The sequence below is a fragment of the Nipponia nippon genome, unplaced genomic scaffold (assembly GCF_047370975.1).
Source record: "Nipponia nippon isolate SJK-2023a ecotype South Korea unplaced genomic scaffold, ASM4737097v1 scaffold_5, whole genome shotgun sequence".
Taxonomy (NCBI): domain Eukaryota; kingdom Metazoa; phylum Chordata; class Aves; order Pelecaniformes; family Threskiornithidae; genus Nipponia; species Nipponia nippon.
In genome coordinates this window covers 100,539,120-100,556,184 of record NW_028262369.1, presented here as the reverse complement: position 1 = coordinate 100,556,184, position 17,065 = coordinate 100,539,120, and the positions used below count along the sequence as shown (strand labels likewise).

General features: G+C 40.9%; 1 protein-coding gene across 7 annotated transcripts in view; it reads left to right on the top strand.

The window, feature by feature from the left end:
• The window catches only part of CCDC148 (coiled-coil domain containing 148), an 88,852-nt gene that overhangs the window by 59,210 nt on the left and 12,577 nt on the right, over positions 1-17,065 (top strand). For all 7 annotated transcript variants that reach the window (XR_015699069.1, XM_087733599.1, XM_087733601.1 and 4 more), the window contains 3 exons: positions 1,290-1,430; positions 9,737-9,855; positions 16,195-16,312. Coding sequence is in view for 6 of the 7 variants with exons in the window: in XM_087733599.1 (XP_087589725.1) it covers positions 1,290-1,430; positions 9,737-9,855; positions 16,195-16,312 (378 nt within the window). In the remaining variant the exon portion in view is untranslated. The remainder of the gene's footprint in view (positions 1-1,289; positions 1,431-9,736; positions 9,856-16,194; positions 16,313-17,065) is intronic.

Below are 17,065 nucleotides of genomic sequence, written 5' to 3'. Positions count from 1 at the left end.
GAACGAAATGTAATAGTTATTTAAGCAAAGAAGCGGGGCAAACGCTGCGTCACTCAGAGACGCAGCTCGCTGAGAATCTCAGACCACAGGGTGCGCTGGATTTGTGAACAAAAATCTTCCACAAGCACGGAACAGAAGAATTGATAGAGTCTGTGCGCACAGCTAGTGGAATGCAGTAAGGGTGGGGGGAAAATGTAAGTATTTTAATATCTTAGTATTAAAGTACTTACTGTAGTATACAAAGCCAGATGAAAAATGGCTGAAATGCTTGTTCCTTTGAGGAACACAGAGTTCTGTTAGCGCTTGACAAATCCACTGCAAAAAGAGCTGGCAAGCCAACAAAAAGGAGACATTGTTAATCCTGTTGAAACCAGCGTGAAACAGATGAGCATGCAAGTGCTCTTGACAACACCGAGGTAAATCAGGGATCCACACTGACTGAGAGCCGTGTGCTCGAGAACACTGAAAATAAGTCGCTACCCAGTACCAGTTACTGAGCACGTGTTGTCTTGTTTCACCAATACAGTGTGTCAGGAATATGTCGAGAATGGATTTTTGGCATGTTGAGCTAAGCGATCCATCCCGTCCCCGACACGTTTTGTGAAGAAGCATGGCAGGCCCTGCAGCGAGAGGTGCCGTGGAGCCGGTCCCTGCCGCGCTGCTGCGTGCCCTTAACCAGGGGCCGGGCCGCTGCCGGGCGGCTGAGCTGCAGCTGATGGCTCTCTTCCCCCAGAGGAGCGGGATGTCCTGTAGGAGACCACTACAGGCACAGTCGCAACCCTTGAACAGGTGGCAAGGATCCTAGACTAATTTTGCATGGTCTGAAAGCTGACAAAAGGTGAAGTCTCTGTCACTGGAGTCCGTCGATTTCCACCGAGTCCTGGTTGGAAGTGAAATGCTGTTACAGAAATGCCGGAGTTGAAGGATGCGAGTGGCCTCTGGTCTGTTAGCGTTGGTCTCCATTCATAGGTTTGTTAAGAAATTTACATGTTATTGAAAGTCTAAGGGCTGAAGGGGGATTTCAGATCTGATTGCCAAAACTGAGGTGGTTTTGGCAATTTTGCCTAAAATCTTTTCTTGAGTGATTTTGTTGCATATTATGCCAGCCAGTTGCAAACTGCACATTAACGTGGGAAAGGTGGTGCTTACTAAATGATTATGTATTGCTGATAAGATTGTAAATCTTTGTTTGTAAATGGATTACGTGGGTTTCCTTCCCAGTCTCAGTTTGGCAGGATCACAGTATTGCACGTCTGCTGCAGGACTGTCTTTTCAACTCTCTCTTCCAGGTTTTACAGTGGAAAGCACAGCAGGACGAGGCTGCTAAACTAGAAGCTGCTGTGGCTGCCAGAAGAAAAGCAAAGAAAGATGAGAAAGAAAGCCTGCAGAAAGAACGGGAAACGATTCGTAGAGCTCAGGAGAAAGAGAAAGTATGCGAAACTTTTATACATTTTTGCCTATGTTAATGTGTACAATTTAAAATCTTTATCTGATCTCGCTACCTTGTAGTCATATAAAGTATTAAGTATTAGCACAGAGATGAACAACTGGCTACTTGAGTCTTGCTGCTGTCCATTTTAGCTTTAAAGCTGCCTGCTCTGACACACCAGTTATGTTACTTCATTGCCTTTCTAAAAAAAAAAAAAGCGTACACAAATAAGCGTATGTGACTATCTCCGTGTCACAAAAAAATCAGTGCAGAGGCACTACTGGATTTCTAACTCTTACAGGTTTGTGCTTTCTAGCAATGTGGCAAAGACTATGAAAGCTTCCAATGCTGCAGTTAAGTATGCTGCAATGCAGCAAATGAGCCTTACAGTATATTGTCTGCAAGATAGCGCACTGCACTTTGCAGCACAAGGACCTTAAAAGTGGGCCTGAAGCACAGTGGTAATATTGACCATTTCAGGGTATCGGAAGTCTGTGTTACGTTATTCTAAGTACTTACGTGGTGACTACTTGGGAAATGGCTTTGATGCATAAGTCTAAACTTCAACTTAACAGAAAATCAGAAATCCGCTATAATGAATGTAATGCTTTTAGAAAATCAAGCTGTGCCACGTTATGTATTTGTGTTGACCTTTTTATTTAAATGATATGGCAAAAATTCAGGAGGTTGTTTTATTAGAACTTTACCTCTTATTCTGATTATTTTTTACACTGAAATCTGGCATGCTTAGAGTCCAACTCACCTGTGGCGTGCTTGTTAAGACTGCATAATTATTTCTAGAAAAAATAAGTCGGAGAATGTCATAGATTCTTATTGCTTTGTCTTTCAAATGCTGATGAGTAAATAATCTCCTTTACTCTTATGGGACTACTCACGCTAACATGTTTGCAAGAAGGGTCATTAAAAGCTGTGCTCTTATAACACACCAGTTAGAAGCAGAGTTAAGAAAACAAGGGTAAACTGTTCCAAATAGAGTATTTTCGTGATGCATATGAAGGCTTTAGTGACAGTAGTATGTGTCACACTACAGAAAGTTTGTGCAAAAGAAAGAAGAAAACAAAATTTTTATACGTTATCACATTTTCTCTTTAGATTTTGTCGTCTTGTCTTTATTTATCTGCGATGTTTCTGTGTAACATCTTACTGGGAGCAAACGTTTACTGATGGGACTACACCGTGGCCAGTTAGACACCCTAGAATTTGATGGATTCTCATGTCAGTAGAGGTGTCTATTGCAGTGATATTCCTTGCAGCAGAAAAAAACAAACACAAACCTATTCATACTTACAGTAATTTGATAAAGTTGTTGCTAAAACAATTTACAACACTTACTAAAAGCAGAAAAAAAATTATAGCAGAGCAAAATAAATGACTTGCAGGTGGGTGAAACTGGCTGCCTTAGCAGAAGAATGAAAACAAAGTCCTACACTACTTGGAATTTCACTATCTATTTTTATAGCACTCAAATATCTTTTCCTTGCTTTGTCCAAAGAAATATGTCTTCATGTCGTGTCAAACAGGTCAAGAGCAGAAGCTCTTGCGGCTTAATTGTATTCCTGGGGGTAGTTTGCATAAGCGTTGAATTTGGTTCTATCAACAGTTCTGCAGAGCAGCACTTGACTGGAAGTGCTACCTGGAGAAAAGAAGCGGAAGCCCTCTTGTCTCCAGACAGAGACTGTTATCTCCTTGTTATTTCTCACCACTGCAAGTCCCCAGAGCCAATATTTGAAAAGCTGCCTAAATTCAAATTGATTTTATTTTATTTGTGAGTTCATGACCACTTCTTGTTCATGACTGCGTTTGCACATTGCATATATCCAGTTTCTTCTCTAGCTGAAGAGGTCTTTGCTTACGTTGGTCACCTGATTTTATTCTTTTTCTGCAATTTATCCTAAAGATGAAATATACATTCTTGGCAGAGCACAATCTTTCCGTTAAACTATGCTAAATCATATAGTTAGCAAAATTGCAACTAATTGTCCAAAAGACAGTTTCAAGAGATGTTTCTCTTTCCTTCAAAATACACCGAATACTCTCGCTTTTCATAGGAATCAGGAAAGTTCAGATTGGAAGGGACCTGAAGAGGTCTCTAGTCCAATCTCCTGCTCAGTTATGAGGTCCAACCAGGTAACTCATGGTTTTGTCCTTATTTTAATTTATTTATCCCTAAATTTCTCTTTAATATTTGAGACTGTCATTTCAAGGTCAAAAGTTGAGAAAGCCATATTTATGTGTTTGCAAACCATGCACTTTCAGAGAAATCCTGGCTCAGTTTAAATCAGTATTGGTTTTACCTTTACCTTTAATTGGCTTATTGTAGATATTGTTGGTGAACTTTTTAGACATAAACCTCTATAAAAAGACACAGGGGAATTTTTCAAGATCTTGTGTGTGTGCATTTTGATCTTAAAGGTCTCTTCCAACCTAATCACTTTTATGATTCTATGACTGTGTTACAAAACTTTGTGTGGTTTGTTTGGTTTTTTTTCACACTGACATATGGTTCCTGGTATTTGTTCTTGGTTGATATGTTGTTACTGTTCTTACATGCTGGATTTAAAGTCATAAAATAACAAATTAAGGCACAAGTTCTACCTTTGGTGTCTGCATTCATCTTCTATAGAAGAGTTTTCAGGGTGAGATGTGATGACATTTTGCCTGGTATGGATAAGGCATAAGTTGTCTCAGTTGGGGTGTGTGATTGTGAGATGTTGTGGCTTGGAAGCAGAGGTACAGAGAGAGGGGCAGCCTGTATTTAGGGATGGTTTGCTGCTTAGCTTATGAGAAACTTCGCTGCTGCTTTTCTTTTTGTTACAGCTTGTTCTGCTTATTTGTCTTTACTCACACTGTGTTCATAGCGGCAGGTGGCTCAGAAACCGCACGGAGGGGAAGAGGCTTGGTGAGGCTGCGTTGACCTCGCCGCCAGCGATGTTCGTTCTATGTGTAAATATTTCGGTTGTGCAAACTTTCCACTTTTCTCTGGCCCGTGTGTAGTGTCTATGGGGAACAGTGCTCTGCCTGTGCGCAGATGGAGTAGCAGCTGTTTGAGGTCGGCAGTCGTATGGTTCAGTTGAGTATGTTACATCTTCGATCCTTAAAAAGGGCTGCTGACCTTATACCGCAGCTCCTTTTCTGGTGAATGTTCTGTGGCAGCAAGAAGAACATGTAAAATATCCGTGATGTAGTTTGTAACCTAGGCAGGGTATGTTAAATACTTCCAAACCTAGGAATGGGTAAAATGACATTAAATCTTAAATACCATTGCTATGTTTGCTCTATTGGACTGCAGATCAGATTTTTTCCTATGTATTTAAATATGGAATTTCAGAAATATCCAGTGGCCCCTAGTAAGAGTTTATGAGAAAACCTTCAGGCAATGTGGAGTACGGAAAGGGAATAATTGCAAAAGAGTTTTCTTTCATAAATACAAGTATTCCAAACAATATTAAATAAAGGCATTCTTAAGAAGTTTGGTTATAGCCATCCTTGTTTTCGTGTCCTTCATGTGTAAAAAATGGCCACCATAAAGAAATGATTGGCTGATAGGTAGGGAATTCTTCCAAACAGTGCTTCTATTTCAGATTTTTTTTATTCTGAATCATGATAGTTAAAGGTTTTTCTGCGCAAAGTCAATCATATAAAGAGCATGGTATTTTGACTGCCATTTCAACTGAAATCTCCAAAAGAGGCTTAAATTCAGTATAGTTCAGTGCATGATACAGAAGTGTTTATTGCCGTTTTCTGAAGCTTTTCCTATATGAGATGATTCCATCAGTAGATTTCATTGTAAGAAATTGCCTATATTTTGGGAGGCAGGATAAGGTCTCAGACCTTCACAGGAACTTTACGCATTTAATTGTAAAATCAACAGATTATTGAGGTATTAATTTCAATTGCTTTTAAAATTAATTTTATAATTAACATTTTCTTAGATTGTTAAGATTCTTAAGATTTTCTTAGATTTTTACATCTTTTTCTAAAGCTTCTAGTCTCTGTTTTTCCAGCTGTATTTTAAATTTTAGAAACATAATGCTGTTTTGTCAGTGAATTACAAGTGGCAGCGTTGTCATACGCTTCTGTCATCATAAATAGTCTTTTCAAAAACTCAGTCTTGATTTTCGAGGTAAACACTGTTTTGCTGAAAGCAATAATTTTTAGTGAATTTTGTAGCTTTTCTCTTTCTATTTGTCGCAGCCATTGCCAAGAAGTCTGTTAGGTCTAAGGAATGAAGGGGTTTCTCAGTCAGCCCTGAGGTGGTAAGGAGCACCATGCCATTCTCTGGCTATTCTTTTGGTTTCTCGCTTGGAAGTACATCAGAGTATGTCATTATTTCTGTGTCCCAGCTTGTCTTTCTCTTCTGGTACCTGCACGTGGAATGGAAAGAAAAAAAGTGGAGATGAAAGCGAGAGAAGTACAGCAAAGAGAAATTGCAAGAGCGCTAACCCTTGTAGATCTACCATGTCATCCTAACTTCTTGTTTGGATAGCAGAGTATTTAGTACAATGCAGAAAAGAGAATATATGATGCCTGTTGGAGATGAGATGAAATATGAGCTGTAGTATTATGTGTTATTGTTATTATTATGTGTTAATAACTGGAACAGGCAGCATGGGTCAGCTTAACTTCAGTTAGGGCAAGAGGCTGCAAGGTCAGGAAATACGGGAGGTCTTATACCAAGGTGTGCTGGGGTTTTCCGTAGGCAAAAGGATACAAGAAATGGCTGGAGCATCATGTTGCCAATAAGCATAGTTGATACTTTTCATAGACTGAGTTGGGGAATTATGATTACATCCAATCACCTTACATAGATTGAACTGTTTTGTGTTATTAACATAATAAGGAGTGTAGCGCCCTGAATACATTAGTCTGTCTTTGAACTTAGGTTCATACACAGGTTCCTATCTACAGATGTCTAAACCCTTCCTGAAAATTAGTTGCTGAAACTAAGTAAACTAAGGGGCTTTTTGTCCTAATATATAATCTGTCTGTCAGTGCTTATTTAAATATCTTAAGTGTGATTTTATGTGTCGTCGTCTTTTTGGTTTTTTCTGTTCTGTATTAACCGTCATCATTTGCATACGTTTTGTATCGCTGTTAATCCTCCAAAGGATGCATGGTTTTCCCCAAGCCATGAGATGAAGTTGGCCCTAGCCCCTAGCACTGAGTTTTGCAGTAAGCAGCTGAGGCCCCACGGGTGGTGGGGAGAAGGGCTGCGCTGGCGCCGGCCAGGAGCCCTGTCTTTTGTCTCTAGCAGCGGCCGTAACAAAAGAGGAAACACGATAATTTCCCTCCCTCCGTCCCAGCTGCTTTTGCTGTCTCCAGCTGTTCCCTGATGCTGAGGTGGTTTGTCAGTTTAGCAGCCCAGCCCCGCACCAGGGGCTCTCTCTTTGGGCAGTTGCCCCATCTTTCCTGAAACGTGTGAGCTTCCCGCATCCATCAGCAAGGAGCTCCACCAGCCTTCCACCCACTGCATGGAGAGCCATCTCCTCTCTTTGTTCCAAATCTGGGTCTCGCTGGTGTCAGCTGAAGCCTCCTGGTTCTCACGTTGGAGAGGCAGAATCGATCTCCATCCAGCCTCTTCATGACATTTGTGAATTTGTAGGCTTCATATCAAATGCCCCATAAAGTGTCACTTCTCCATCTGAATAGCCCTGTCCTGTTCCTTCAGTGCCTGTATGAAAACTCGTATGAAGACAATGAACCTTTGATCATTACTTTTTCTCTTCTCTTTCCATATGAAAAGGTTCCTTTCAGAGAGGGAGGGATCAGAACTGCACGTGGAACTATAAACATATTTTCTGTTTTTTCCTATTCTTTTTGTACCACATCCTGACACTAGACACATTTGATCTGCCTTTCGACTGCGGCTGTGCCCTGAGCTGATGCGTCACAGGAGGGGCAGAGGTGCCCTCTTGGTCGGTGGCACTCGAGTTTGGGGTGTAGTGCTCGATCAGCTGTGCTGTTCATGGGGCTCTGCGCTTTCTGTTCCCCAGAGGATGGTTTCTTGGCCTTTGTGAAAGTTGCTGCGTGCCATCATCAGCTTTAATACAGCCTGCAGTCACTGGTTCCTGAAAGCCTTGCTTGATGTCAACCGTGGGCCCTCATTTTCATGTAGCATCATCAGGAAATGTTGCTGTGCTGCTGTTGGATTGCAGAGCAAGATTTACAGGAGGACTTTCCCTGCGTTTTGCTCTGCAAGCAGAATGGCTTTTTTCTGTTACAGGAGAGGAGTTTGAAGTTCTGTGCCCCTACCAGGTGTCTGAAGTGAGAGAGGCTTATCTCTGTGAACGTGACAGGCGGCAGCTTCGTGTTAATGTAGCTGAAAAATAAAAGGGCTAGAGAGTTGTCTGTACTGCAGTCGCTGCTGACCTCGTACCATATTACAGATATTATACTTTATACCTAACGGTGTGCTTATTAGGAGCAGTACTGCTGGCAATCCAACTATGGCAGTTGGGACTTGGTGAAAATTAATAGTAATAGTTATCTCAGAAGCAAAGTAAATACATTTGTATTTCAGGAATGTCTCACCTAGATGGAAATGATTTAATTGATGCTGATCATACTGTGTGGGTTAATGACCTCCTGAGATCCCTACAAACCCTGTGCTGTAGCGGCTCCAGCATTTGTGACTGCTACCTGAATAGGTTCACCTAACACTAGCTTAGGAATGCAGTATTGGAGTCAGGCTCCTGAATTTCAGTGCAATTCAGATGTTCTTGAAAATTGTATTAAAAAAAATCTGAAGTCAGCACTTCAAAGATGAGAAGGCAATTCTTGTTCCTCTGTCTAAGAGAACCTGCTCTATCAGCTTTCCGAGCTGCTTGGTAGCTTGTGAGGTTAGCTCGAGTCACCATTCGAGTCTTTGGGAAGTGTACCGCTGCAGCAGTTTTCTTCTTAAGGTATCATCAAGGTGTTGGTTGAGAGTCATCTGACTATGAGCCAGCAGTGTGGCCAGGTGGCCAAGAAGGCCAAAGGCATCCTGGCTTGTATCAGGGATAGTGTGGCCAGCAGGAGCAGGGAGGTGATGGTGCCCCTGTGCTGGGCACTGGTGAGGCCGCCCCTCGAATGCTGTGCTCAGCGCTGGGCCCCTCACCCCAAGGCGGCCATGGAGGGGCTGGAGCGTGGCCAGAGCAGGGCAGCGAGGCTGGGGCAGGGGCTGGAGCCCAAGGCTGGGGAGGAGCGGCTGGGGGAGCTGGGGGGGCTCAGCCTGGAGAAGAGGAGGCTGAGGGGAGCCCTCATCGCTCTCTGCAACTGCCTGAAAGGAGGCTGGAGCCGGGGGGGTCGGTCTCTGCTCCCCAGGAACAAGCGATGGGACGAGAGGGAACGGCCTCAAGCTGCGCCAGGGCAGGGTTAGGTTGGATATTAGGAAAAACTACTTCCCCCAAAGGGCTGTCAGGCCCTGGCCCAGGCTGCCCAGGGCAGGGGCTGGGTCCCCATCCCTGGAGGTATTTAAAAGCTGGGTAGACGTGGTGCTTGGGGACATGGTTTAGTGGCAGACTTGGCAGTGTTAGGTTAATGGTTGGACTTGGCAATCTTAAAGGTCTTGTCCAACCTAAATGATTCTATGATCTTATGATTTGTAATGTACGTCATGGCAAAGTGGAAATTAGAAGCTTGCTGCAAATTCCACCAGTGGTCTTTGAAGACTGGTTTTAGGAATGGGATCCTGTAGAATGTATTCAAATGACAAATTCAGAGTTTCTCTTCAGAAATATTTACTTTAAATCCCAGTTCCTCATTTTGCATCTAAAAAACCTCATCTTTCCAGATAAGCTTCCCTTGCTTGAGGCCTTTCTTTCTCACTCAGCTTTGGAAAAGCTTCATACTTACATGAGGACCACTCAAGCTCCTTGCTGTTCCTCAGCAGGCCGTCCACCTCAGCCAAAATGAACTGGGCTGGCATGGATCCAGCCGCTTAAGCTAACCTAGGACATTTTAACTCAAGGAATATTCACTCACTTGAGCAGCATAGTTGAAGGTTTTGATGGCAGAGTAGGAAAGCAAGGAGCAAATGAAAGTGGTTGTCTTTAGTTTGCAGTTGGAAATTATATTCAAATTAGCGTCTGCAGTCTGATTTTACTGTTTCTGTTGTGGGGGCTGCACACCCTCTTGTTCTCCTACTAAATCTTTTGTTAGCCCATACTGTTCTAAAATATAAATTTTATTCTAAAAAGATCAAAATTGCATTTTCTTTAACTTAATGCTTTTCTTACTTTATTTGCTCTCACCACCTTGGCTTGTGAATGATTGTTATTTTGTCTACTGTATTTGTTCAAACTCTAGGTGAAAAAGTACTGGGCTGAGAAACAGCTCAAGTGGCAAGAACAGGAAGAGAAAGATCTACAATGTCTGGAGGAATTAAGAAAATTAATGGCTGAACAAGCAGTTAAAGACAGAGAAAGGTAAAAGAAATCAAATGTTGAATAACTATAGTATCAATAGGAACTTCTTATAATCTAATTTGCTTTGATCTCCCAACTTTCTAAATCAGAATAAATGAGAAGTGATTTGGTTTTTTTCTTCCTGTTTGGCAGTTACCCCAGTCTATACACTAAGGTTGCATCATGATTGTATCCTGGATGCAATTTATTTTTTAGTTTGAATTAATTCATATCCATCAAAGTTTTAGACATTTGTAAGCGCTAAACTGTTGTAATCATGATAGGGTACATGCATTAAAACCAGCTCCCTTCATGATTTTTTAATTGTAGCTGGGTAATAAGACCTTCTACAATTATTTTTAATCAGGTTTGTTTTGTTTGAGAGGGAAGTGAGAGGAGCACATTAAACACTTAACAGCCTCAAAGACATTTATTATTCTTTTAGAGGGTCTTAAACTGCACATCTAGTTGTAGACGTTCTTCATCTGTTCGATGTAATTTAGGACTTCAGCCTGTTAACATTTGAATCCTTGCGAAGTCTTCACTGCAGAATATGGCCTTTAATGACCTGTTGAAGAAATACTTGATTTCATAGAGGATTCCTCTGTCATAGAGGGGCATAAAAAACCTGTATGTAGTCTGCTGATAATTGCTCTCAAGTCACAGGCTTACTTTTTTTACATAGAGGGAGCCACCAAATTGCACGGACCAGAATTGTAATTAAAATAGGGTTAAAGTACCATTGGCATTAGAATATTAAACTTGGTCTTAAGCATTCTGTGGGAAGCACTACTTCAATCTTATTTTGTTACAATACCTTGCTGACAACTAAATTTAAATGTCTCTATCCTCATGTTACAAATATGTCTATACCTTTCCTTAAACATACCTGCAATGATTTTAGCTCATAGCAAAAGAAACACACATGCGTGAATTACTGAGTTATCAGCAGAACTGATCAGGAAAAAATGACTTTTCTTTAAACCTGTGTGCTGCACTGTGCCATACAGCTGAGGAATGTTCTTTTCTTATGCTAATAAACGTTGCAGAATAAAATATAAGGAAATGGTACAGTTCATTGAGGAATGCCGGAAGGAAATGATTACACCTTCGGGCTAGTATGAATCAGAAGTTGCTTAGCATTATGTTTCCCAGAATTGGCATGCTGTACAAAATAAAACAGTTTAAAGAAAAATGCTCACTCTTTGTGGAGATTAATAATTCTTTGAAATTACTTAATGCTTTTCATCTTCAAAGCCTTCAGAAACATCAATCAAAGAAGGGCAGAGAGATGTTACTGTTATTAGGTACTCTAGTGCTACAAGTATGATATAAGGCATTTTAAAATATGTATTGTACTGAAGTAAGGTAGAAACACTGGCATAATGGTTTCACAGTGCAGAACTGCAGTCCTGAGAAACTAATGCTATTCTTACATGTTCTACCTGTTGCAGCACATAAATTGGTTTTGTGTCTTCGCAGAACTGATCATGCAAGATGGCACAGGCCAGTACCACAGTTCTGATCTGACGTGTTTTCAGGCTTTTTTGGGAAAGGAAAAGATTTTTGGATCGTGAGCTGACTGGCTATTCCAAGTACAAGATATGGCCTAGATAGTGTGTAGAGTTTCTAATAGGTACAATAAAATATTAAAAAATGGTCTGCTGTTCTCCTAAATTGCTTTTTAAATTAATTTAAAATTAAGTAATCAAGTTTATAAAAAAGAAAATTATTATCACTGGGTCACTGTGGTGCTCTATTTATTGAGGTCTCACTTCGTAATTGCAAGATGCTGAATAGCCAGAGCTATGACCAGATCAAAGAAAAGGATTAAAGGCACCTGAAACTGGATGTAGAATTTCAGGTGACTAAGTCCAAATTTGCTGTCTACAGTTCCTCTGCTTAGTGACTATCTGACAGTGGAGACATTGAACTGATTGGACATTGCATTTTTTGGCCTGGAAGGTCCTAGGTAGCTGCAGTTTTATGTTGCGTGTGTGTCTTAGAGCTGTCGTCTTCAGAGCAGCTGGCTACCCAGCGCTTGCCTAAACCCTCGTGGGTGTAAGTTCATGTAGTGCCCGTAGACATTGATCAAGTAAAACATGGCGAGAAGAGTGAGTTCAACAAAATCCTAATAAGCAATGCTATCTGCATTCAGGAACGTGGGAGAGGGGAAGAGGATTGTGCTGTGATTTCTGCTCCAAGCACAATATCTATTCTGTATTAATTTTTTATCCAACAGTCATTCCATACAAAATCTGTAAAACAGCGTTTAAAAAAATCACAGGGGCTAGGGTAAGGACCTAGGTCTGCCCAGATCCCGTCATATGCCCCAACAAGTAGGCAAAAATCATACTCCTTTTTTGCTTTCTTCTACTCCCATTCCTTTTGTATTGTTTGCTGATAGTGGTCCAGCTATTACAACAGGGGTGGAGGTGCCCTTATCTAGACTGTTGTATATTCTCACTGGTTGTGATGCTTGCTGATAATGCAGAAAATGCAGATTTTTTTTAACTCCTTCAGGCTAAGAACCTGAGACTAAAACTGTCTGGACAAGAGCTCTGATTACTGGTGTGTATCGTAAAAGGTCTGGGCTGGTCACATTTGAAAAGGAAAGCAGAGAGTTCTGATCCTTTTATTAAAAAAACTTAAAGGTTTAGTAGATGACAGCTCCAGAGAGAGAAATGCTCCAGAAACACAGCAGGTACTGGATAAATGGTGTGTGCGCTCCTTACTGGCATTCAGCAGGACTTAACCCTATTATGCTGGAGTAGCTGGTGGGACTACTTTGGGAGTAAGAAGTTAGCGTTGGCAGGATACGTTTGCACGTAGCCCATGGAAAGTAGAGACGTAAGCATGGATGTACATCTGCTGCAGCCAGTCCTTTATACGTACATAGGATCACACATTCAGCTATTCTAAATGTCTTGAGTTAGGTCGACGTGCCTATGTCTTTAGGACACTGAATATAAGCTCTCTTTTACTCTCTTAGCTGCATTTAAGTCTTAATGTGCTTCAGGAATTAGCATCCAAAAGGGCAAATGTCTGTTGCTAACAGTCCACTTCTCCCTTTTTTTACCTATGCAGTGAATTTCAGTCAGGCCTTCCACTGAGTCCCGTAGGTATGGAATGGATTGAACATACATAAAATATTCTGAAAGAACATTCTCCCCCAAAGCAATAGATTTTGCATTAATGTTGCAGGGTGAGAATTAAATTGGCATGAAATTGTGCAAATATTTTCACTCGCTACCTATGAGAAATAGATTGGCACAGTCCTGTTCTCCAGCGAGGCAGTGAGTAGGAAACATCTGCACGCATGTTAACCCAGCACCTGTACTGCTGCCAGTCCTGGCCCTGAATTCAAAGGGCAGGGGTGGGAGAGTGGGAGGGAAAGTGTTGCTCTCTGCAAGAATTTTGTCTGACTGACCGTCAGAAACAGAGCAATGGCAGCGGCTTGCCATGCAGCTCTTTAGCAGGTGCCGGGGGTGAAGGTGCTTACGTGTTGTGTCTCTCCCTTCCCCTGTGCTCTCTGCAGCAGTTCCTTGCTGGCAATGGGTGCCGACAGCCTTTCCTCTCTCCCCTTGCCCCACCTCAAGGTTCCCCCCTTCCCAAAGCACAGCTCTCACCAGCTGCCCTGAAACCCTCCTGCTCTCTCCTGTCAGTGCTGCACCTTGAAGGGACGCAGAACAGAAAGAATCCAGAAAAACTATGGACAAATACTTGGGTGTTAAAGCCGTTCACGAAGCTGGGCAAATGAGAGGGCTGTGAGTGGGGTCGATGCTCGCAGCAGCTTTGCTTCGAGCTTGTGCCGTTAGGTTTAAGAACGGCCTCAGGGCTGCGGGCTGGTCAGGCTGTGCACGTCGGCGTGGCCGCGGCGCTGTGGCTGCAGGTGCAGCGCAAACTAGGAAAGGATCTGGCCCGCCAGTTTTGTCATGGGAACCGGTGGCTGCTTCTGAAACGTTCCAGTCAGCGGGTAGAGCACGGTCTGTCCCAGCCGCCTCGTGCCTCGGCGACGTTGTGCGTCGATTCAGCCTATCGCAGGTGCGAACACAAGCAGACCTTCTTAGCCACTAAGATGCTTTCTGCTGTTTATATGAGATTTATTCAACGGACAACGGTGAACAGGAGAAGTTGTGATACAGGCCAAAAAACCTATCTATATTATAACCTGATTTTTAACAGTTTTGCTAAAGCTTTCATAATAAACATAGTAGTTCATTATTTCTTATTGAATATTTATGAGAGAGTGTCTGAAAGCAGAGTTTTAATGAAATTATGCATATCAAAAATTATGTAAGTGTGTGCCCACAATACTTCAAAAAGGTAGCTTTACTGAAACTAATCAACTAAGCTCATTTTTTCAGCTGGTGATTTATTAAAATTGTTAGTTACTATGGTACTCAAAGTCAAAATTGAGTATTAAGACATTTTAATTTTAAGCTTTTCTGTAAAATTAAGTTTACTTTGAAGAAATAGTAGCTAAAATATTACTAAGTGTAACAGAGTGAAAGGGAATTGACAACTTTATTTGGACGTGGACACTGTGAAATCAAAGCTCAAGTAAACATTTAAAGCCAAGTATAAAATTACTGGAAGAATGTTCCGAATTAGGAATACAATGTACGGTTGAAGATGTATTTACAAGGGTCTCTGCCTTCCCTGAGTGTAGACTTCATAGCCCTGCCATTGCCCTCTGACAATGAAACTTAATCTTTGTTAATACCGGCCTTGGTCTCGCCAGCATGAGCAAGATGATGATCTCCTTAGGATAACATAGTCATGACAACACGAACCACCTTCTTAGGAGCAACAAGTGCTGCACCAAGGTGCTAAGTCCTTGCTCTGCCCTGGTCTGCCACCAACTGCAATCACTTACACCTATTCAAACTGGGTATGGAAATGCCATAAAATGTTTCCACTTAGCAATGATTTACATTCCTATGTACCTGAAAACTTCTGCAGTAGAGACAAAGTATTTGAAATTAGGCCTGGATGAATGCCCCTCAGTTTTCCTTCTTGGTAATTTACTGAAGTCTCCAGGGTACTGAATTTCATACTTGATAACACTGGGGTATTTTAGAACATGTATCATAGTAGTCAGCTCAAGCGGAGTGAAAGGTTTTCAATATAATATAATTTTTGTCATTTTTCAGAAAAATATGAATGTATGCTTTTTATTAAATTTTCTTCCTATAAGAAGAAGATTAGGCTTTCTCCCTGGAACAGAATTACCTCTGAAGATTACTAATGTAAGCATTCATCTGCCTAAACTACAATGGCTACAGAAGGAAACGGAAAGCTTCTCTGGGGCATCCTCAGGCAGCTTTGTACCGCTCTCTTGGGGCAAATTTGTTTGTCCTGATAATTGTTATTGGATTATTGATGAAGTGGTCTTTTCTAGCTACCAACATAACTGTACGGTTAGTTCTGATTTTTGCAGTTTATAGCACAAGTTATATACTCCTTTGAGCTTACTAAAATTTCGAGAGTAAGAAGATAAAAATACATATTTTATTGTAGTTGAAGCAGCTCTTTCTTCTCTATTTCTCTAAAGGCAAGTTAAAATTTGAAGGGCAAAAGAACGATAATTCTCTGAATGCAAAGCATGGCAATGGCAACTCCTATATATGGACTAAAAGCGACATACCAAAGAATACCCTGCAGCTTCATAAGACACAGAGTCTGGCAGTGCACGAGGGTTATTAGGAAATATGCTCATGGTAGTATTATCAGGGCTATAAAAACCTGTTGCGAAAAGTTGACCAGCAGAAATAACGTCGTAGGTAAAGTTTCAGGATTATTTGTGCTAACCTCCACTTTTTTCCTTTTGAAGGAGGATGTAATTCTCAAGTTTTCTTGCTTTTTCCAGTAACAAGATTGGGAGTAATGTGTTTCCTTTAATGGAAAGGGTTATAGGAAGGAGTTCTGCCATACACAGATGTCAGAGAACATTTCTTTCTTGGCAAAGAAAATGGGGGGGGGGAAAGAGTAACAGGGCTATGTAAAGCATGCTAGAGAAAAGCTGCATTCTAGAAATGAAAATCTGAAAGGTTAGGCAAGTTGTTTAAAAAAAACTGAACCAAAACAAAAAAACCCCAAACAAATTAAAGAAATACAATTACCCAAACCTCCCTTCCCCAAAAACCCCAAACCAAAAAACTCAAAAAAACCCCCAAAAACCCACATTCAAATGAAAAAGCATTTTTTGCGTTTTTCAGGCATTTTGATGAACCACTGTATTATTATTAGGTGAATATATAAAACATCAGACTAGTTTTCAAACTGAAATATCATAACAGAAATTTAAAATTACACTTGGTCCATGTTTTTTCCATTTGTATGTATGCTGTTTTGCAGGGTAAAGTTTAGACAAGCATTACTAGAAAAACGGTTGCTGGAGAAAAAGGAACTGGCCCTTAAAGAAACACGTGAAGAGGAGGAAAAAGAGAAATGCCTTGAAGCACTGCGACAACAGGTGGGTTTATTTCCTGTGTATAGTATACAAACACATACCCTCGTATTACGTGAAAGATAAAAAGAACAATCTATCAAAAGTAAATAAATGAAGAAGTTAAAATGCACTTTTGGTCTGACTTCAACAGTAATTCTGTCATGTTATAAATCCTATGTGCTTTGTAACTCGGACAACAGGAACATTATGATGTTAAATTGCACTGCAGAACCTGCTGATGTCTGAAAATAGATACTATTTTTTCTGGGTTGGATGTGATCTCTCTTTTTCTTTGATTTTTTTTTTTTTTAAATAATCTTAAGTCTGCCTTGAGTCTTAGGTAAGATTTATGAGTAATTTAAATTCTTTTTAAATTCTGAAGACTTACAGACCTTGAACGACTTTTCTTCAGAGAGAGATTTAACTCTGTGAAACTTCTGCACGTTATTTTAAAAAAGGCATCCCAGAAAATGCTTGCTAATGTTTGTCATCGTAAATATAGTGGTGTTGTGTTGTTTTTTTTTTTTCTACTGCTGACTTTTGAAGGAGTAATTTTACCTTCATTTATATTTTTGTATCTAATCTCCTTGTTTTTTCCTCCAAAGATTAAAAGGAAAAATCTGGAGTTCACATTCTTTACGTTCCAGGAACTGCAGCCTAAATGTGCAGCCAAAGGAAAACAAGGGAGGGAGAAAAGGTGCTTTTCAAACCCTTTTGATTTCAGATAATTTAAACAGCACTGATGCAGCAGCTTTCTCCCCGGCACTACTCGTGGTT